At 36.9% G+C, this 23,867-nt stretch overlaps 1 protein-coding gene across 7 annotated transcripts in view; it reads right to left on the bottom strand.

Annotated features, from left to right (window-relative positions):
- The window catches only part of DNAI7 (dynein axonemal intermediate chain 7), a 71,267-nt gene that overhangs the window by 30,146 nt on the left and 17,254 nt on the right, over nt 1–23,867 (bottom strand). For 3 of the 7 annotated variants that reach the window (XM_040488633.1, XM_040488632.1, XM_040488638.1), the window contains 7 exons: nt 16,164–16,242; nt 13,373–13,464; nt 11,272–11,373; nt 10,271–10,408; nt 5,224–5,370; nt 2,547–2,650; nt 457–766 (listed from right to left, as the gene is read on the bottom strand). In XM_040488633.1, the coding sequence (XP_040344567.1) occupies nt 457–766; nt 2,547–2,650; nt 5,224–5,370; nt 10,271–10,408; nt 11,272–11,373; nt 13,373–13,464; nt 16,164–16,242 (972 nt within the window). Of the gene's footprint in view, nt 1–456; nt 767–2,546; nt 2,651–5,223; nt 5,371–6,761; nt 10,139–10,270; nt 10,409–11,271; nt 11,374–13,372; nt 13,465–16,163; nt 16,243–23,867 lie in introns of those variants that run through there. The other 4 variants (XM_040488634.1, XM_040488636.1, XM_040488635.1 and 1 more) reach the window with 4 other exon arrangements.

Genomic DNA, 23,867 nt, shown 5'->3' with positions numbered 1-23,867 from the left:
AGAGGAGTACAGCAGTTTAAGAAAATCAATTTTACTTTCTAAAATTCCATCTTATAAAACCAACAGGTGAGAAAGTAATGTAAGATAATCCTTCAGTTAGTGAAAGTATTTACTACAAATTTCCATTTAATGACAAGTTCCCTTAAGTCAGTTGGAAATAAAATACACAAAAATTAAATTTGCTTCAAAGCTGTTCAGGCATATCCCTAGAATAAAAAGGAGCAATTCCTGTGCTGAATTTTAGGATATGGAAACAACAGGCTCAATTATGAATAGTGACTATAAATAAAAGGCAAGAAGAAAATATATACATTCAAAACTGAGCCATTGGCAAGAAAGCGGCTTTCAAACAATTTCTTAGTTGTTAAGGAAAAAAATCTTGAGAATGCTTCAAGGGAATCTAATAACATTTTTTACACAAAGAAAAACTATATACATTTAAAACATGTGTCCTACCATTTGTACTTCAATATCACCTTGTTCCTCAACTTTTGTTTCTTCCTCACAAACTGATACAGACTCACATTCTTGTTGTTTATACTCTTCTTGGAGCTCTTTGCTGATTTCTGCTTCTCCCTTCTGAACTTCATCTTTGACAAAGTGAGTTACTGTGGCAGTAGGTCCTTGTAATGATGCTGAAACAGGGCGCAGTGGTGTGGCATGGTCATAGTGAGTATGCAGGAGTCGTATAGCAATGCCACTTGTTGCTAAAATCCTTGGAATTTCAAATCTAATTTGTGTTTCAGAGAATCTGACACTTCTGTACCTGTTAATGATTTTAACAAAAAGGTGAGACTGTAGAAAACGAAGTCTGCTGAGAATCTATACCTAAGCAAGATTTCTCTCCACTTTAATTTTGCCACAGGTTTGAGTCCCAACCCATGCCTGCTTGCTTGCTTTGCAATTTGGACCCAGTTGCTAGTGTTATCCTTCTCAAAAACACTCTCTTGGGATGTATGACCCCATACTCTTCTCTTCCATCTCAGGCAGGTCCTTCTTTGTTTCCCCTGTATGGCTTTCTTCCTAACTGTCCCTTAAATGTTGATATTATATTACTCAGTTCTCTATCCAGGCCATCTTTCTTCCTCCCTCTACATATTCTCCTTGGATCTTATTTTGATGGCTTCAATCATTACTTATGTAACCTGGCATTTTTAACATGAGTTCTATGTGTCTTGGGATGGGGTAGTGGGACAGAAGAGGGATCCCTGAATCGGCTTTAAGAGGCCCCAAAATGCCCTTACCTATGATGAGTGTATGTAATAAAGTTTGTAAGAGTCTATGACTCCCAAAAAGTTAAGAACTACTGATCTATATGATAATGACTCCCCAAAATAGATCAACTCAGATTTTTTCAGTGCCTTCAGACAGTTGCACTTGGATATTTCACAAGTACTTCAAACTCAACAGACCCAACATTAAACTCGTCATGCCTGCAGCCCCCCTCATTATCATCAAATAAAACAAAACTTGTTTCTGCCTCCACTATTCACTATCTTAGTAAAAAGACACCATCTAATTCTCTTCTAATTCTCTTCTTAAATCTGGACAGTTAATAGAGGGCTATTCATTTTACTTCTTTAAAAATTATACAGAGTAATTTCTATAGGCAACACATTTTACAATGAAAAGGGTTATATTAATACACTGTCTCATTAGATTAAAACCACAGAGTATTTTACAGCAAATGTAACTTGGAAAGTATTTTGTCCATTCCTGTTACTAAATATCAAAATTAAAGTCCAATTCTTTCCACTATCATATGACTAGTCTTTTCAGAGCTGGGACCAGAACCTAGGCCTCCTAACTTTTACTTTGCAATTTTTTCCCCCTAGAACTCACTGCCATACTAACTCAATTAATTTGAACTGTTGAAGATTAAATAGCAGAAGTGATTATAAATTTATCATTATCACTCTCATTTCTCAGAAAGATGTTATTACCTGTAAATAAGTGGGGAAACATCACTTAAATATATACATAATATAAATATATTTTATTTTTATAATTAAATAAAATTTATATAATTTATATAATTATACACCATATATTTAATTATATATAATATATATATAATTATATATACCATTATTTATATAATTTATATAATTAAATATAATTTATATATATATGTATTTTTTAAGTACTATTTAAAAAGTTCACAAAGATTTTTAAAGTTTTAGATTGCCATGTAGAAAGCACCTACCACCCTATGGGGGGTGTGAATTAAGTGGGTAAAGAAAAGGGGAAGACATTTATCTAAACATCATGCTATGATTTTTATATTAATATTTAACCTTCAACCCAATCCTATTAAGTTAAGTAATATAATCATCAGTTGACCATTGATATAATGAAGCTCCAGAAGGCTAAGTAACTTGCCTCAGGTAAATAAATGGCAGTTCTGTGATTCAAACTCCAGCTGGCTGACTTCCTAACATAGGTTTTATCCATGTATACCACACAATTATGCAAAAGACATATGCCTGGTCATCATGATGTGACTCCCAATGTCTTTTGACCTACAGTATCACCCATGGGAATACCTTGGATTCTTCTTGAGGTTTGCCCACACATATAGAGTAACATTTTCATCTTGAATGACTTTTTCCATATTTCCACTGTCCAGATCTGCTAATGTACTAGCTTGCTGTAACAGAAAAAGAAAACATTATACAAGATTAGAGGCCTCATAAATTATGCAACTTACAAGAGTCATTTCATTACTTAGGTGTTAGATTCCCTTTATTACTTAAAAGAGTAATTTGGGTAAAAATATCAAACTAACAAAAAATTGCTTTAAAAAATTCTCTGAATGATACAAATGAACTTCAATGATACAAATGTGCTTCACCTTTGCACTCAGTTTCCCTTACAGTCTCTAAGGATTAAAATTGCTCCTGTATTCCCAGGATTACTGTTAAAATTTTAGCATTATCATGATTACCATGAACCCTTTTCAATTTTAGCATTATCATGATTTTTCATCTTAACTATACACCTGCTTCTTTATCTGTACCTTATTAAAATGTAGATCATGCTACTGCAAAAGTTAGTTCATTTCTGAACACTATCAAATTTAGAAAACAAAATTTCCAGTTTATGAAATCCAAATGAGTCATGTTTCATTAGTCTGACACTTGATGTCCAACATTAAACGCACAATTTAAGAATGTTCTTAAGAATGTTTGATAAAAACAAATAGAGCTTGTTGCATGTTAGCTCTCTTAAATGCCTCAAATAAGTCAATACTGTATGTGTATAGCTGCCATATTGTAAAACCTTAGAAGTACTGGAGATTGAATATATTGTTAATTTTTAAAAAGTCATCGATCCCCCACACTTTTTTCCTTAAAAGGTGACATTACCTTTTGAAGTATCCAGAATAGCTGTCTTGTAGAACACTGTGAATTTATCTGATTGTTTCCTCATGGTATTGTTTAACTTGCTTTTCTATCCCCTTTATTTTTTGTAACTTTTTTGAAAGTTAGGTGTGTACATAGGCTTAGTTATTTTTGGCAAGAAGGCATTGGACCTTATGTTGTGTTCTTCATGTTGCATCCTATCAGGAGCTCTATGATGTCCCACTATTAACAATGTGGACTTGATCACTTGGTTAAGGTGTAAGTACCCATATTCTCCCAGTTAGAAAGTATACTTTTCCCCAATCAATAAATAATCTGTGGCCTAATACTTTGGCACTAGGAGAATCAGGTGTTCTTCAACAACTTTCACCTAATTATCTAGGTGAAAATGATCCTTATCATTTATTACAATTGGGGACTGAAAAATGGTGACTTTCTAACTTACAATTCCTTCTACGTTTATCAGATGGCATTCTTCTATAAAGAACTCTTCTTTCCCCTTACTCCACTGTCCCCCTTCCTTTTTGGAGTTATCACTTTAGACCCATGGATTTTTCTTTATTTAATGCGTTATAATCAATTATGATTATTCTTTCTGATATTCAAATTATTGCAAATTTGACCAGTGAGAGCTTCTTTAAGCTAGTTCTATGCTTTTGGATATGACTCCAAAAGTGTGTAAGTATTTATTTGCTTTCTAGCACAAGATAATTCAATCTCATCTTTCACTGTCCTTGCTCCAGACCCAGAATCAGCTGTTTACCCCAGTTAGACTTGGTTCCATCTTAAGGATTAAAAAGGAATCTGCTTCATACTGATATCTCCACTTCAAATTTAACATTACAGTATTTTTTTCCTAATCTTTTACATACTGTTTTTCTCTTAAAATAATCTTGATTACTAATAATTTTAATACACTTCCTTGTTTTTCTTAAAATACAAATCAAAGAGTTGCAAAATTATATGAATATTACTAACAATAAATTCAGTGAAATTTAAGCCTTCTTCGCGTTTCTTTTTGTAGTTAGAACATATGCTACCAACACTATACAGAGGACTATGTTCTAGACCAAAATAAACCAAAATAACCACAAACCATGTGTGACCTTAAGGCTGTTTTCTGATTAGAGGACAAAATAAAACAAAAACGGCTATAGAAGACATTCATGGGATATTAGCCAAAATTTAAATATGGACTGGATATTAGAGTATGGAATTATTACTTCCTAAGGTATAATAATGATTTTACAGTTATTTCGATATTATTTTTAGCGATAAGATATTTGGGAAAAATAGAGTGACTACCAATAATTATAATCGTTTTCAACTCATTTATCTAGAGTAGTGAATATCTAACATACAATGTTTAGCGAATTTATTTTCATAGTGATCCCACTAAACCTTAGCAAGTATAAGGAAAAAACTGGACTTTAACTACATTGATAATGCTTCTTTTTCTTTAGAAATATTTATGGTTGGGGGCATCTGGGTGGCTCAGCTGGTTGGGCGTCTGACCCTTGGTTTCAGCTCAGGTCATTATCTCACGTCACAGCTCATGGGTTCAAGCCCCGCATCACAGTGTGCAGCCTGCTTGGGATTTCTCTCTCCCTCTCTCTTTGTCCCTCCCCGGCTTGCTTTCTTCTCCCTCTCTCTCAAAAAATAAACATAAATAAAAATTTGGAAAAAAGAAGTACTTATGGTTGTTAGATCTGGATAAATGTATGTGCCTCATATTATTCTACTGACTTTTCCAAAGCCTTTTAATTAAAAAAAGATACTAGATGTTTTATTATGTAGCATAAAGTTTTCATTCTTATAAAAGTTAATCATAAGTTATGAGTAAAATAATCACACTTACTCTGAGAAGTCGTTCTGTGGCTACATTGAACTTAAGATGGAGGAGCTCCTGAAGCTCTAGAATTGATCCTCGGTATTGTATTATAGTTTTATCTTCCAAATCATATGATGGCGTTTGCAATAAAAGTAATCTCAACTTCTCAATTAACTATAAAGTAAAATGTAAAGTAAAAATTTACTCTAAGAATAAATTAAACTTCTGACAAATAGTCAAAGAAAAAGTGAAAAGGCAATGTTCTATCACTTTAGAATTGACGAACACATCGTATCATCAGTAAAACATAAAAATCCTTTCTTGTGTTAATTGTATTATTTAAGATCATGGAAAAATAAAAATATTTCCTCCAGATACTCCTTTATAAAATTTCTCAACTATTAGCAAGTTATAGAGGAGGCATAGCTTGGATGCTGAAGACAATGGAACAATAGAAATAGTGATATAACAATAATGAGGAGGAGGGACACCTAGGTGGCTCAATCAGACAAGTGCCCAATTTCGGCTCAGGTCATGATCTCACTCACAGTTTGTGAGTTCGAGCCCCAAGTCCGGCTCTGTGCTGACAGCTCAGAGCCTGGAGCCTGCTTCGGATTCTGTGTGTCTCTCTCTCTGGGCCCCTCCTCCACTTGCTCTCTGTTTCTCTCAAAAATAAACATTAAAAAAATTTAAAACAAGCAAATAAACAATAATGAGGAGGAGAATGAGAAGGTGGAAGAGCAGATAGTTACTAATATGTACCGAATGTTTATATAGGTGCCCACGGCAGGCCACCCCCAAATGTAGCACAATGGCATATTGATCATTTTGAATTGAAGCTACTTGAGAAGCAACCAGTGTAAAGACACTTGCATCCTCCTCTGTCTCCTGAAAGCAGGAAACAAATCTCCCGTATGAAAATACCTTCCCTGTACTAAGAAGTAAAAAGACCAGAGATAGGAACTTTAAACTCAAGAAAACTGTAGAAATAAACCTTGTTACTTTTTTTTTTTTTTTTTTACTAATCTACCACATCAGACCAAACTCCACTTAGAATTCCTTACTAACTAAAGCTCACAAACACCTATTTTCCTTATCTTGTAAATTCCTCACAAATCGATTGTCTAAAATGTATAAAAACTGCCTGCCTCGGTCATTTCTTTGGGTCTCAATTTCATTATTGGGTCTCCATGCACGTCTCATATGTATTGAATTCTCAGTCCAGCTGAAAGAGCTTGAAGGATATAAGAATTTCCCCTCTCCTACACTTACTATGTGCCAGGAACTGTTCTAAATGTTTATGTTTTAATTCATTCTATCTTCATCATAACTCTATGAGGTAGATACTGTTATTATGCCTATTTTTATAGATAAGGAAACTAAGGCAGTCTGATTCCCTTGGTAAGGAGTTTGAAAGACCCCACTCCTTCCTAACAGCAAGTGAAAAGCTCAACAGACTGAAAAATCAACAACTCTTCTTTGATCAACAAGAAGGGAGGAGACTGGGCAAACGCCTGATCTCAAGACTGGGAAGACCTATAAGTGAACAGAGGGAGCTAGCTTACCATGGTATATTCAGGAACAAAAGCCACTGCAGAAACCAGTGCCGGATAAGAACATCTGAAACTGCAAATGACAAATTACTGAAGGCTTAGTGTGGAGAGCTCTTGAGAGTTAAAAACTCCAGGAGAGCACAGCCATGGAAGGAGGAGAGCCCACAATATTGTGAGACTTACCTCCAAATGCTCCACCAGGTTCTCACAATAAATATGGGAGCAGAATCCCCTCCTACTTCCAGCAGAGGGAAGGGAAAAGGAACGGTTTTGAAATACACCAGAGTACTCTATCCTTAACAAGGCCTGATCTTAGGGGAAACTAATTAACTAGAGCCTAAGTTTTGGGACTTTTATCAAAGCCTCACTCACCTGGGGGAAAGGAAATAACTCCAGCTAGCACTAGCCATCCCCTCCCACCTGAGGGGAATAAAATAAATTAAAAACACTTGTGAAGTTCACCATGCAGAGATACAGGCTTATTAAAAGACCGAGACCTGATTGCAGGACTATAGGATTCTTCTCCTCCCCGGCCCCACCTCACAGCCATATTACTAAAGCCCTATTTATACCACTTCCTTTCACTCAGTACATCATGTCCAGCTATCAGGAGAAAATTACAAGTCATACCAAAAGGCAAAAACCACTATTTGAAAAGACAAAGCAAGCATTAGAACCACACATGGCAGGGATATTGAATTATCCGACCAGGAATTTAAAACACCTATGATTGATATGCTAAGGGCTCTACTGAATAAAGCAGACAGCATGCATAAATAGATGGGCAACGTAAAGCAGAGAGATAGAAATCCTAAGAAAGAACCAGATAGAAATGAATGAATGCCTTTGGTGGGCTTATTAGTAGACTGGACTTAGCAGAGGAAAGAATCTCTGAGCTAGAGGACATAACAATAGAATCTTTGAAAACAAAAAGTGGAAAAAAAAAGTATTTTTTAAAATAGAACAAAGTATCCAAGGACTGTGGGACAACTACAAAAGGTATAGCATACATGTAAAGGGAATACCAGAAGGAGAAAAGAGGGAGAAAGGAACAGAAGAAATATTTGAAATAACAATTTCCCTAAATGAATATCAGATGCTAAACCACAGGTTCAGGGAGCTTGGAGAACACCAAACAGGATAAATGCCCTAGAAAACTACACTTAGGCATATTATTTTCAAACTACAGAAAATCAAAGATAAAAAATCCCGACAGAAGCCAGAGGAAACAACACCTTACCTTAAGAGAAACAAAATTACGAATTACATTTAACTTCCCAGAAATCATCTAATCAAGAAGAGAGTGGAGATATTTAAAGTGTTGAGAGAAATTGAGGCACAGCATGACCAAGGAACAAGTAATAAGTGGCAGGATTTAGTTTTGAACACTGACACAGATAATACCTAGAAAATTTCTAAATTAAGAGAGGTGGCATTGTGGTGGAGGGCAGTATGGACTTAAGCCAGCATGCAGGGCTTCGATCCTAGCCACTTCCTACTGGCAGTGTGGACTTGGGTAAGTTATATAACATCTTTGTACCTCTGTGCATCACTATGCCCTCTTCATTTGTAAAATGAGAATACTGGTGCCTACCTCCTAGGGTTATTATAAGAATTCAGCAAGTAACTATTTCTAAAGCCTGGAATAGTAAGTATTATATAAGAGCTTGCCAAATAAATACATTTGATAATTTGGAACTTAGTGTTTACCGTGGGGTCACTGCTATCCAGTTCTTTCTGTTCCTCAGTGCTGCCCTCTTTAGTTTCCTATTGCTATGATCATCCTCCTCTCCTATTTTGTTTTACCTGCCCTTTCCTCATTTTCTGTACTATTTCTTACTTCTATTTCTGTAACCCACTCTCATAATAGGAAGATTTCACTTCCAACTCATCACTAGTGAACTCCAGTGCTACTTCCCACTCTCTCCCAGCTATTGCAGAGCACTGGCTTCCTGGGCCAGCAGCATGCCATGGCAGCCGGCAGAGAGGATGTGCAATGGCAAGAACCCTGTACAATGAATTCACTGGTGTCCAAATATCTCACAGTGGACAGGAGGCTTGGGAGCTTCTGGAAAGTCAGAGTAAGCCCTATTTAAAGTCTCATAGGAGACTCTAAGCAAGTCACAGTTTTTCTCTCTACATATGTAAAATGGATCTCATACGCTTGCCCACATCAAATTAGGCAATGCATGTTATGAGCTTAACGGTCTGGAGTTACTCCATCTTCATAACAACATGCTGAAGAAGTAAACCCCAGAGACAAGAAGCACAAAAATGTGGTGAGGAATTGCAACAAAAAGTATTAGAAGATAATAGGACCAAGTGCAGTGAATTCCTTCCAGTTCCTACTACTATGTAAGTGTGCCTAGTATGGGTTTCTTTCTATGCATCCTAATGGGATTTGTTGGGTTTCTTGAATCTGAGGGTTTGTATTTTTCCTCAATTCTGGAAAGATGTCAGCCATTTTCTCTTTGAATACTGTCATTCCCTTCTGGTACTCTTTTTCGATGCATTTTATCCCCTTTTACTCTATCATACATACCCATTAACTGCTCATTAATATTCTCCGTCTCTTTATCTCTTTCTGTGTGCTATATTTTGGTAAATTCTTCCAATACAACTTCTGATTCACTTGTGATTAAGAATTCTCAGTAGAGACATTTTTGTTTCCCTTCAATAAGCTAAAGATGAGCCAAACAAGTTCTTATCATCTCCCTTTGCAGAGCAGGTATTTCCCCTATCATCCACAATAACTTTTTGAGGCTCCCAGCCATACATGGAGTTTCTGATCCAACTTGCCACCTTGCATGGACCCTAGGCTTTGCTTCCTGATGGTCCTTTAAACCAATGCTAACCCAAGACTTAACAGAAAAAGAAGCCTCTTGGAAAGTGGTGTCTCTGGGAAGCCACTCACTTTGAGATTTGCCCATAAGGCCTCCAAGATTTTCCCTTACTTTCTTTTGAAATAGGCAATGAATTTAAATATCATTAAAACATTTTTTTTTAGCATTTTTAAGTGCATCATAAAGTGCTAGTTCCTCAGGGTAGCCTATCCATCCTATTTGCAGAACTAGAAGGTAGGATATTCTTATTCATCTTTGTTCTTTCATGCCTAGAAGAGTAGGTGCCTGGCACATAGTTGACATAGAAAAGTATGTGTAGTGAATCACCAAATAGTGGAAAATTTCAACTCAAGATAAAATCATGCACTTTCCCTCCAAGTTATCTACATAAATGGATGCAACTTGATTTTGTTTTTCCCAGCTTAGACACATAAGGTTTCACATTTATGCTATACTGACCTTATCTAAGGTGGCAAAGATAAAAAATAAAAATGGGAGTTGTAAAAACAAAAAAAAGAGAAAGGTTAAATATTTTTCTCGATATCTAAACACGCAGTAGTGTTATTAACTGGCAAATACAAATGTATATTTGTTTAATTTATTTCTATTTTGGAGTCGATACCAGACAATTTGTAACTTAAACAACTTAAAATTACAGAGTAATACTCTAGGACATACATTTAGCACTAATTTACTCTTCGTGATCACTTCCTCTAAAGTCTCATTTGTTTCCTCTTTCCACAGACTAATGAAAGTATTAATTTCTGAGGATACTGAAGGATCAGGACTTCCATCACATTGAATGTAGTGATTCCACTGTGGAATAAAAATGTTGGAAGGGTCACAATGATGAAAATGCAAAGATTAAATAACTTTTTTCCAAGTATCAGTTCTCATAATCTAGTTTTCCCAATTTAGGTTAAAAAAATTATGACTTTAACTGCCTACTTGAGATATCTCTATAATAACCAAATTCTCTTTATCAAAATAATTTATAAGCCTCAATAGTTCAAATAAATAGCAATTCTAGTAATTGTCATATTTTTAAAAAACAGTATTTATGAGTTGGTTTTGTTTTGCTTTCGTCTCTAAACATACAGCTCCTGTATTTACAAAAGCCAACACTCGGGCTAATTTCTACTTACCAAATTATTACTGTTTTTTGTGGGTTTTTTTTTTTCCAAATTATTACTAATTGTTAATCACCACTGTCATTTTAGTATGAGTTCTTCCATTCATTTTGCAGTCTATGAAACTTCTACACTTGTAATCATATTGTACTTTGCTTAAAATTATAGTGTAATCATCTTTTGCCATATTATTACAGTTTTTTTCTTTTTCTCCTTATAAGAACCTTTATTTTTTTCCAAAGTTACATTGTTTTGAGCAATGCTAGACTGACTTAAGCTCAAAGTTTTCTATTTTAATTCAGAATAATTTCTTCAGTATAGATTCCCCCAAAATTAAATCACAGTCAAAAGATACAAAAATTTCAAGGGTCTTATTATTGACAATAGTTTTCTACAAAGGTATGTGAATTTACTTTGCTACATGCAATATGACAGATTTGTCAAATTAGAGATGTTTTACAGACAAATTAAAAATCTGAGGGGATTAAAAAGGATATCAGAGTATAATTTCCTCTTGTGGCACACACAAACACACAAAATCAGTTTTACCTGAGAAAGCAATCTAGTATCTCGTTTCAACTTCTCTGCTTCAGGAAAACACTCCTCTAATAAATAAAGTTCTTCAAGTTCTTCATTCCTCCTTTCTAGATCCTGTTGCATGGGGATACATTGGTGGGCTCTTTAATTTTAGCTTTATGTTTCACAGGTAGCATCTAAACTTTACTCAGCAAAATACTGAGTTTCAAAATGAACACTAAAATTAGTCTGAATGTTAACTGGTATTTCCAAAAGGTTTCCTCTGAAACAGAGGTTTGCAAGTTATCTGCAGACACCTGGTGGGTCCCCAAGACTCTTCAGGGATCTGTGAGGTCAAATATGTCTTCATAATAATACTGAAACAGTATCTGCCTCTTTTGCAGTGTATACATTTACACTAATGGTGCAAAATGGTCTAAAATTGTTGGTGTCTCAGCACAAATCAAGGCACAAGCTATACTAGGAGTCATATTCTTTGGGGTTTGTGGGTGGTAAACAGCCATTTTCATATAAGAGCGACCTGAGGAGGTGAAAATTATTAATTTTGTTAAGTGTCAACCTTTCAGTATAAGTCTTTTGATTGTTCTATGTGCATAAAGCGAGAAGTATGCATAAAGCATTCTGCCATGTTTCAAAGGACAAGGCTGTCTTGAGAAACCACTGTTTGCACGATTATTTGAGTATTTTGGCAGACACTCTCAAAAATGAATGCACTGAGTATGTCACTTTCAGGAAAGAATTAAAAGTATTTGTTACCAATAATAAAATTCAAGCTTTCAAATAAAAATTCAAATTAAACAAAAAAACTTGTATCGACCACTGTGAGCTTGACATTTTCTCAATCCTTAAAAACCTTTCTGATTTGATTGGGGAAGACATCAATGCATGTGATTTTTGGTAACTAATAATAAAAACGTGTCAACATTTGGAAGGAAATTATTCAGTAAACCAAGTTTTTCTAAGCAACCAATGTATGATATTTGAAAATCATACATGGATACAAGATCAATTTAAAGTGTAAGACAGATCAATGTTTTAGTATAACACTATGAAAACTTCATTGATATGATTTCACATTCCATATTAAGAAACTATGACTTACTGAGTTTTGGTATAGAATCAAAAAGAATATCCACAATTACCTGAAAGGCTATTACAATATTCCGCTTTTCCAACTATGATTCTGTGTGAGGCCAGATTTTCTTTATGCACTTCGATAAAAACTCATTGTAACAGACAGAATACTGAATAGATATGAGAATCTAGCAGTCTTTTGTTAAGTCTGACATCAAAGAGACTTTAAAAACATAAACAATGCCATTTATTTCTCTAATTTAAAAAATATAGAATGTGTGGTGATGAATGTTAACTAGACTCATTGGAATAATCATTTCACAATATATACAAACATTGAATCACCATGTTTATACCTGAAACTAATACAATGTTATATGTCAATTATAACTCAATAATATATAATTATATGTACAATAGTTTTCTTCCTTAAAATATGTTAATATATTTACTTATTTTTATTAATGTTTATTTTATATAATATTTAATGTCTATTAATATGACATGTCTTAAAATTTCTCGGTTTGAGTTTCTAATGTGGTAAATATTGAGAAATATGACCCACATAAATAAATTTCCTTGGGGGGGGCACCTTCAATTTTTACCAGTTATGAGGCTTGTCGAGATCAGAACTACTGATATGAAAAATACTGGTAATTCTGGTAAAAAAGAGAAGTAAAACTAAAATATGAGAGGTAGAATTTGAGTTTGGGGGGAGGAAGCCCTGTTTAATTATCTATAAAACAGACCGAGAAAAATAACTTAATGCTTACATGCAAGGGCTCTGAGGGAGACTATTTATGTCTAAGTCCTGGCTCTTCAACTCATTAGCTGCTTACCTTCCCTTTTCCTCAATTTCCTTATCTGTGAATTGTGGGTAATAACTTCACTTCTTTATGGTAGGATTAAAGGAGTTAAACCAGTTTACATAGGCCTATACATTAGTGGTAGGTATGGGGGAGAGTGACATTACATGACCAAACAGATCTGATAGCTACATAGTTTGTCTTCACTAATAACATTACTAATGTTTACATACTTTTGCTTCAAGTTGATGCCATTTTTCTCTCTCAATCCGTTGTCTTTCAAGTCTTTCCATTTCTTCTTTTTCATGTTTCACACGGGCTTCCTCTAAAGAACCAAAAAAATTTTCTCTCAGTGATTAAATCAATCTAATTTTAATCCCTTAAAGTTACTTAAAATATTTTCTTTTTAAAAAAAAATTTTTTTTTTGATGTTTGTTTATTTTTGAGAGAGACAGAGATAGAATGCAAGTGGGTTGGGGCAGAGAGAGAGGGAGGCACAGAATCTGAAGCAGGTTCCAGGCTCTGAGCTGTCAGCACAGAGCCTGACGCGGGGCTCGAACTCACGAGCTGTGAGATCATGACCTGAGCCGAAGTCGGACGCTCAACCGACTGAGCCACCCAGGCGCCCCTCTTAAAATATTTTCTTTTTTTTTTTTTTTTAATTTTTTTTTTCAACGTTTTTATTTTTTTATTTTTGGGACAGAGAGAGACAGAGCATGAACGGGGGAGGGGCAGAGAGAGAGGGAGACACAGAATCGGAAACAGGCTCCAGGCTCCGAGCCATCAGCCCAGAGCCTGACGCGGGGCTCGAACTCGCAGACCACGAGATCGTGACCTGGCTGAAGTCGGACGCTTAACCAACTGCGCCACCCAGGCGCCCCAAATATTTTCAAGATATAATGGTAGTGAAATATTTTATAGAACTTACAGCCTATATTATGTGGTAGAAGTAAGACAGATGCTGGATTTCTTTCAAAAAAGTAACATGACTCAAACTTTCTGGCCAAAAAAAATAGGCCCATAATAATATTTCTCTTCTCCAAATTTATAGCAATCCAATAATAATTTTAAATAATAAAAAATGACAGAACTATCATAGGTAATTAAGGAGAGGTAAAATCTTCAGGAGATTTCCATAAGTTTCTTATATCTACATCATTAGAAGCAATTACCACTTTTCCTAAGTTCATTTATGTATTTTGAGAGACAGAGAGAGAGTGTGCACAGGTGTAAGCATGGGAGGGGTAAAGAGAAGGAGAGAGAGAATCCCAAGCACGTTCTGTGCTGTCAGCTCAGAGCCCAACAGGCCAATCTCACAAACTGTGAAATCATGACCTGGGTTGAAATCAAGAGTCAGATGCTTAACTGACTAAGCCACCCAGGCACCTCCAGAAGCAATTACCTTAAACTTCTCTTGCTTTCACTATTAAATACGAAAGATATGTTGAAGAATATAAGTTTAATCCAATATAATAAAACTTTCCCCAAGTTCTAGATCCTGATACTGTATTCTTATCATGAGCCACCTAAAAAGGATTTAATAATGATTGTATATAAAAAAAAATCAACGTGGAACCTGAGGACAGCCTTTTAAAACCTGAATTTGAATCCACAGGTTCTTTAAAAAAAAAAAAAAAAATTATTTATTTATTTATTTATTTATTTATTTATTTATTTAGAGCACACAAGCAGTGGAGGGGCAGAGAGAGAAGGGGAGAGAGAATCCCAAGCAGGCTCCACCCTATATGTGGAACCTGAGGTGGGGCTCTATCTCACAACTGTGGGATCACAACCTGAGTCGATATCAAGAGTCAGATGCTAAACCAACTAAGCCACCCAGGCACTCCCACACATGCTCTTGATGCTAAAAGGTATACCGGTTTTTTAAATCTCTTTTTGTTATTTTAAATAATAGATATTTTTATTAATTTTTAATTTACTTTTTTTTTTTTACAAATGAAAATCCTCTTTAAATTTGGCAAAGGCATATTATTAAACTATAATAACTTAGGCTGTTCTGTGCATTTCTTGTTAGTGTCTATTTCCTATTTCCCATATTTAATGAATTTAAGTTTTAGAATCCGTACTGTAGAATTAGCACCAAAGCCCCTAATTTCATAGGTAAACATAAACATTTCAAGACATGATTGCCAGAGTTAGCAAATAAAAATACAAGATGCTCAGTTGAATTTCAGATAAATAAATAGACTTTTTGGGGGGGGGGTTAAGTATGTTCCATATTGCATGGAACAAATTATCCCAAATCACCTATTATTTATCTGAAATTCAAACTTAACTGCACATTCTGTACTTTTTTTTTAATGTTTATTTATTTTGAGAGACAGCATGCACAAGAGCTGGGGAGGGGCAGAGAGAGAGAGAGAGAGAGAGAGAAGGAGACAGAATCCCAAGCAGGCTCCACACTGTCAGGACAGAGCCCTCTGTGGGTCTCGATCAGATGGCTCTGAGATCATGACCTGAGTTTAAATGAAGAGTTGGATGCTTAACCAACTGAGCTTCCCAGGTGCCCCTCCTTGGGAATTCTGTATTTTATCTGGCAACTCCACTTCAAGATAGATCTCAAAGTTACTGGTGTATAGTAACAAAACTTTCTGGGTACCCTTTAAATAGCAGATAACTATTTAAAAAACAGATGAAATTTGGGGCGCCTGGGTGGCTCAGTCGGTTAAGGGTCTGACTTCAGCTCAGGTCATAATCTCACAGTTAGCAGGTTCCAGCCCCACGTAGGGCTCTGTGCTGACAGCTCAGAGCCTGAAGTCTGCTTAGGATTCTGTGTCTTCCTCTCTCTCTGTCCCTTCTCCACTCGCACAGTGTGTGTGTCTCTCTCTCTCAAAGATAAACATTAAAAATTTTTTTTAAAAATTAAAAAATAAAGAAACAGATGAAATTTGAAAAATTGAAGAATTTTGAAAATTCTTTTTAAAAATATTGATGGGAATATAGAAATATCAACTATTGTTTAAGTCCCTGCATGTGAAAATAGTATCACTATGTACTTTGTACCTTCCTCTTTCTGCCGTCTCTCCTCCTCCTGTAGCTGCTTTAACCGTTCAGCTTTGGTGATTTTCTTCTTCCTGGCAGACTTAAATGTCATAACATAAAAAAAGGCTACTAATATACATATCTCTCAAATGCATAAAATACATACCTCTCAAATAGTAATTATGAAAAATACTTTTACTTCCATGAATCCAGTCTTTCATTCATTCAAATAAAGACTACCTATCCTGTACAAAGCCTTGCCTTAATGTATTGAGGACAAAGTATGGAAACAAGTAAGAAAAATAAGCAAAGTTATTAAAAGGCAACAGTGACGGTGACAATTTAATTATTATATAATTAATAGTATACAACTTAAATAAGCTTCTTATTCCCAGTTACCACATCAAAAATGGTGCTAAATAAGACCTCATTTTATTGTTGTAAAGATTAAAATAAAATATATGTAAAAACAGTTTTAATACTACTACATGCCTATAATAATTAAAAACATTTTTATGACTAACATATACAGAGAGTCATTTTTAAGTTTAGAGGAAGGAGAGATTATTTTCAACAATTGGAATGAAGTAAAATTTTTATAGAGCAGGTAGTATTTAAGTTTGTGCCCAGAAGATTTTAAGATGCAAATATGCAGGGAAGAGTATTTCCTATCTCAAGAAGAGGGAAATGCAGGCAATAAGATATGGAGATGGGATAGCACTGGAAAGGCCAACAAGTTCATGGACATTGGGGAGATTCCAAGGAAAGGTGATAGAAATGAAAATGGAAAAGAAGGTTGGAGCCTATGCTATAGAGGTTGGGCATTATTTTAAAAGAACTGGAAACCTCCTAAAAGTTTTGAGAAGGGCTATGGCTATTAAGAATACAATTTTAGGATTTTGGAAGAAGATGGTGGCATAGGAGGATGCTGGGCTCACCACGTCCTGCTGATCACTTAGATTCCACCCACACCTGCCTAAATAACCCAGAACACCACCAGAAGACAAGCAGAATGGATTCTCTGGAGCCAAGCGTAGACGAGAGGCCCACGGAAGAGGGTAGGAAGGGCGGCGAGGCGATGCGTGCTACACGGACTGGCGGGAGGAGGGAGCCGGGGTGAAGAGGCAGCCCGCTGGCCAAGCAGAACCTCCGAATCTCGCTGGCAAAAGTGGAGGGGCCAGACGGAGTGTGTTCGGACAGCAAGCAGGACTTAACATCTGGAAGGTTATAAGCTAACAGCTCTGCTCGGAGAGTGGGAGGGCTGGAGGACAACGGGAGGGAGAGTTGTTGAGCCCCGGACGACACAGCTCAGGTTGCCGGGGAACAAAGGCGCTCGCCAGCTCCATCTCCCTCGCCCATCCTCCAGCCAAAACCCCAAAGGGAACCAGTTCCTGTCGGGGAACTTGCTTGCACCGTGCAAACACCCAACACTGTGCTTCTGCGGATCCATCCCTCTGGCAGGTCTGACTCCCTCCTGGTGCCGCAGGGCCCTCCTGAAGCGGATCACCGAAGGATAAGCGAGCTGAGCCTGCCCCTCCTGCCCCTGTGCACCTTGCCGATCCACCACAGCTAATACGCTAGATCCCCAGCACCACAAGCCTGGCAGTGTGCAAGTAGCCCAGACGGGCCACGCCACCCCAAAGTGAATCCCGCCCCTAGGAGAGGGGAAGAGAAGGTTCACACCAGTCTGACTGTGGCCCCAGCGGTGGGCTGGGGGCAGACATCAGGTCTGACTGCGGCTCCGCCCACCAATGCGAGTTGTTCAAGACAGCACAGGGGAAGTGCCCTGTAGTTCCATACCACATCATAGACTATCCAAAATGATGAAACGGAAGAATTCCCCTCAAAAGAATCTCCAGGAAATAATGACTCCTAACAAACTGATCAAAAAGGACTTAAACAATATAACAGAAAGTCAATTTAGAATAATAGTCATAAAATTAATTGCTGGGCTTGAAAACAGTATAGAGGACAGCAGAGAATCTATTGCTACAGAGATCAAGGGACTAAGGAACAGCCAGGAGGAGCTAAAAAATGCTATAAATGAGCTACAAAATAAAATGGAGACAACCACAGCTCGGACTGAAGAGGCAGAGGAGAGAATAGGTGAATTGGAAGATAAAATTATGGAAAAAGAGGAAGCTGAGAAAAAGAGAGATTAAAAAGTCCAGGAGTATGAGGGGAAAATTAAAGAACTAAGTGATGCACTAGTAAATCTACGCATAATTGGTATTCCAGAGGAGGAAGAGAGAGGGAAAGGTGCTGAAGGCATACTTGAAGAAATAATAGCTGAGAACTTCCCTGATCTGGGGAAGGAAACAGGCATTGAAATCCAAGAGGCACAGAAATCTCCCTTCAGATGTAACTTGAATCAATCTTCTGCATGACATATCATACTGAAACTGGCAAAATACAAGGATAAAGAGAAAATTGTGAAAGCAGCTAGGGATAAACGTGCTCTAACATATAAAGGGAGACCGATAAGACTCGTGACTGATCTCTCTTTTGAAACTTGGCAGGCCAGAAAGGAATGGCAGGAAATCGTCAATGTGATGAACAGAAAAAATATGCAGCTGAGAATCCTTTATCCAGCAAACCTGTCATTTAGAATAGAAGGAGAGATAAAGGTCTTCCCAAACAAAAGCTGAAGGAATTCATCACCACTAAACCAGCCAGCCATACAAGAGATCCTAAAGGGGATCCTGTGAGACAAAGTACCAGAGACATCGCTACAAGCATGAAACCTACAGACATCACAATGACTCTAAACCCATATCTTTCTATAATAACACTGAATGTAAATGGCCTAAATGTGCCAACCAAAAGACATAGGGTATCAGAATGGATAAAAAAACAAGACCCATTTATTTGCTGTCTACAAGAGACTCATTTTAGACCTGAGGACACCTTCAGATTGAAAGTGAGGGGATGGAAAACTATTTATCATGCTACTGGAAGTCAAAAGAGAGCTGGAGTAGCCATACTTACATCAGACAAACTAGACTTTAAATTAAAGGCTGTAATAAGAGATGAAGAAGGGCATCTTCTCATATATAATAATATATATTATATATATATATTATATATATATATATATATATATAATAATTACAGGGTCTATCCATCAGGAAGAGCTAACAATTATAAATGTCTATGCGCCGAATATGGGAGCCCCCAAATATATAAAACAATTACTCACAAACATAAGCAACCTTATTGATAAGAATGTGGTAATTGCAGGGGACTTTAACACCCAACTTACAACAATGGATAGATCATCTAGACACGGTCAATAAAGAAACAAGGGCCCTGAATGATGCATTGGATCAGATGGACTTGACAGATATATTTAGAACTCTGCATCCCAAAGCAACAGAATACTTTCTTCTCGAGTGCACATGGAACATTCTCCAAGATAGATCATATACTGGGTCACAAAACAGCCCTTCATAAGTATAAAAGAACTGAGATCATACCATGCACACTTTCAGATCACAATGCTATGAAACTTGGTATCAACCACAGGAAAAAGTCTGGAAAACCTCCAAAAGCATGGAGGTTAAAGAACACCCTACTAAAGAATGAATTGGTCAACCAGGCAATTAGAGAAGAAATTAAAAAATATATGGAAACAAACAAAAATGAAAATACAACAATCCAAATGCTTTGGGATGCAGCAAAGGCAGTCCTGAGAGGAAAATACATTGCAATCCAGGCCTATCTCAAGAAACAAGAAAAATCCCAAATACAAAATCTAACAGCACACCTAAAGGAAATAGAAGCAGAACAGCAAAGGCAGCCTAAACCCAGCAGAAGAAGAGAAATAATAAAGATCAGAGCAGAAATAAACAATATAGAATCTAAAAAAACCTGTAGAGCAGATCAATGAAACCAAGAGTTGGTTTTTTGAAAAAATAAACAGAATGGATAAACCTCTAGCCAGGTTTCTCAAAAAGAAAAGGGAGATGAACCAAATAGATAAAATCATGAATGAAAATGGAATTATTACAACCAATCCCTCAGAAATACAAGCAATTATCAGGGAATAACATGAAAAACTATATGCCAACAAACTGGACACCCTGGAAGAAATGGACAAATTCCTAAACACCCACACACTTCCAAAACTCAAACAGGATGAAATAGAAAGCTTGAACAGACTCATAACCAGCGAAGAAATTGAATCAGTTATCAAAAACTCCCAACAAATAAGAGTCCAGAACCAGATGGCTTCCCAGGGGAGTTCTACCAGACGTTTAAAGCAGAGATAATAGGGGCGCCTGGGTGGCTCAGCAGGTTAAGTGTCCCACTTCGGCTCAGGTCATGATTTCACGGTCCGTGGGTTCGAGCCCCGCATCAGGCTCTGTGCTGGCAGCTCAGAGCCTGGAGCCTGTTTCAGATTCTGTGTCTCCCTCTTTCTCTGACCCTCCCCTGTTCATGCTCTCTCTCTGTCTCAAAAATAAATAAATGTTAAAAAAAAAATAAAGCAGAGATAATACCTATCCTTCTCAAGCTATTCCAAAAAATAGAAACGGAAGGAAAACTTCCAGACTCATTCTATGAAGCCAGTATTACTTTGATTCCTAAACCAGAGACCCAGTAAAAAAAGAGAACTACAGGCCAATATCCCTGATGAATATGGATGCAAAAATTCTCAATAAGACACTAGCAAATTGAATTCAACAGTATATAAAAAGAATTATTCACCATGATGAAGTGGGATTCATTCCTGGAATGCAGGGCTGGTTCAACATTACCAAATCAATCAACATGATACATCACATTAATAAAAGAAAAGATAAGAACCATATGATCCTGTCAATCGATGCAGAAAAAGCATTTGACAAAATTCAGCATCCTTTCTTAATAAAAACCCTCGAGAAAGCCGGGGTAGAAGGAACATACTTAAACATCATAAAAGCCATTTATGAAAAGCCCACAGCTAACATCATCCTCAACGGGGAAAAACTGACAGCTTTTTCCCTGAGATCAGGAACACGACAGGGATGTCCACTCTCACCGCTGTTGTTTAACATAGTGCTGGAAGTTCTAGCATCAGCAATCAGACAACAAAAGGAAATCAAAGGCATCAAAATTGGCAAAGATGAAGTCAAGCTTTCACTTTTTGCAGATGACATGATATTATACATGGAAAATTCGATAGACTCCACCAAAAGTCTGCTAGAACTGATCCATGAATTCAGCAAAGTCGCAGGATACAAAATCAATGTACAGAAATCAGTTGCATTCTTATACACTGATAATGAAGAAATGGAAAGACAAATCAAGAAACTGATCCCATTCACAATTGCACCAAGAAGCATAAAACACCTAGGAATAAATCTAACCAAAGATGTAAAAGAGCTGTATGCTGAAAACTATAGAAAGCTTATGAAGGAAATTGAAGAAGATATAAAGAAATGGAAAATCATTCCGTGTTCATGGGATGGAAGAAGAAATATTGTCAAAATGTCAATACTATCCAAAGCTATCTACACATTCAATGCAATCCCAATCAAAATTGCATCATCATTCTCGAAGCTAGAACAAGCAATCCTAAAATTTCTATGGAACCACAAAAGGCCCTGAATAGCCAAAGTAATTTTGAAGAAGAAGACCAAAGCAGGAGGCATCACAATCCCAGACTTCAGCCTCTACTACAAAGCTGTAATCATCAAGACAGCATGGTACTGGCACAAAAACAGATACATAGACCGATGGAATAGAATAGAATCCCCAGAACTAGACCCACAAAAGTATGGCCAACTAATCTTTGACAAAGCAGGAAAGAACATCCAATGGAAAAAAGACAGTCTCTTTAACAAATGGTGCTGGGAGAACTGACAGCAACATGCAGAAGATTGAAACTAGACCACTTTCTCCCACCATTCACAAAAATAAACTCAAAATGGATAAAGGACCTGAATGTGAGATACGAAACCATCAAAACCCTAGAGGAGAAAACAGGAAAAGACCTCTCTGACCTCACCCGTAGCAATTTCTTACTTGACACATCCCCAAAGGCAAGGGAATTAAAAGCAAAAATGAACTACTGGGACCTCATGAAGATAAAAGGCTTCTGCACAGCAAAGGAAACAATCAACAAAACTAAAAGGCAACCGACGGAATGGGAAAAGATATTTGCAAATGACATATCGGACAAAGGGCTAGTATCCAAAATCTACAAAGAGCTCACCAAACTCCACACCCGAAAAACAATCTAGTGAAGAAATGGGCAGAAAACATGAATAGACACTTCCCTAAAGAAGACATCCGGATGGCCAACAGGCACATGTAAAGATGCTCAACGTCGCTCCTCATCAGGGAAATACAAATCAAAACCACACTCAGATATCACCTCACGCCAGCCAGAGTGGCCAAAATGAACAAATCAGGAGACTATAGATGCTGGAGAGGATGTGGAGAAACGGGAACCCTCTTGCACTGTTGGTGGGAATGCAAATTGGTGCAGCCGCTCTGGAAAGCAGTGTGGAGGTTCCTCGGAAAATTAAAAATAGACCTACCCTATGACCCAGCAATAGCCCTGCTAGGAATTTACCCAAGGGATACAGGAGTACTGATGCATAGGGGCACTTGTACCCCAATGTTTATAGCAGCACTCTCAACAATAGCCAAATTATGGAAAGAGCCTAAATGTCCATCAACTGATGAATGGATAAAGAAATTGTGGTTTATATACACAATGGAGTACTACGTGGCAATGAGAAAGAATGAAATATGGCCTTTTGTAGCAACGTGGATGGAACTGGAGAGTGTGATGCTAAGTGAAATAAGCCATACAGAGAAAGACAGATACCATATGGTTTCACTCTTATGTGGATCCTGAGAAACTTAACAGGAACCCATGGGGGAGGGGAAGGAAAAAAAAAAAGAGAGGTTAGAGTGGGAGAGAGCCAAAGCATAAGAGACTCTTAAAAACTGAGAACAAACTGAGGGCTGATGGGGGGTGGGAGGAAGGGAGGGTGGGTGGTGGGTATTGAAGAGGGCATCTTTTGGGATGAGCATTGGGTGTTGTATGTAAAACAATTTGATGATAAATTTCATATATTAAAAAAAAGAATACAATTTTAAAAAGCTAACCTTGTATTAGGAAAAAATGATTATGAAGAAGATACCATTTGAGTGACTATTAACAGTAGTTACTAAAACTAAAGTCATGGCTGTAAATACTGATAGGAGAATGGGTCCAATAAATATTATATCAACTAACTTATTTGATAAAACTAAAACTGGAGACAAGGAGAGGAATGAGTTAAAGAAGAGTCAAAAAGAAAAACTGTAGTCTGGAACAAGCAAATTTGAAAGAAACACTGCTGAAAGGAGTTTGAATATAATTAATATGAAGTGCTAGTAGGGCATCCAGGCAATGTTTACAGACACTGAACTTGGGGAACTGAGGTTTAGCAAACAGATCAGGGCTACAGAATACAAGTTTGAGAACTATCTTGGTGGTAACCACCTCCCCTCCATTTTCCCTAAAGGAAAGTATAGGAAGAAAAGAGGACTATCTAATTTAGCAAACAATAGAATGGTTAATCCTTGGAATATACAGACTTTTGGATGACTATCTTCTCTTTTTGGCTCACCCACTGCAGAATGCTCCACTGGAATCTCCAACCCATTAGCCCTATCACGTCTTCCTTGTTTATCAACCCCCTCATACCTTCACTTCTTTACCCAGGTTAGATTTCACAGCTCATCACA

This window comes from Herpailurus yagouaroundi, unplaced genomic scaffold (genome assembly GCF_014898765.1).
Source record: "Herpailurus yagouaroundi ecotype Mexico unplaced genomic scaffold, PumYag 166, whole genome shotgun sequence".
NCBI lineage: Eukaryota > Metazoa > Chordata > Mammalia > Carnivora > Felidae > Herpailurus > Herpailurus yagouaroundi.
This window is presented reverse-complemented; position numbering and strand designations above follow the sequence as displayed.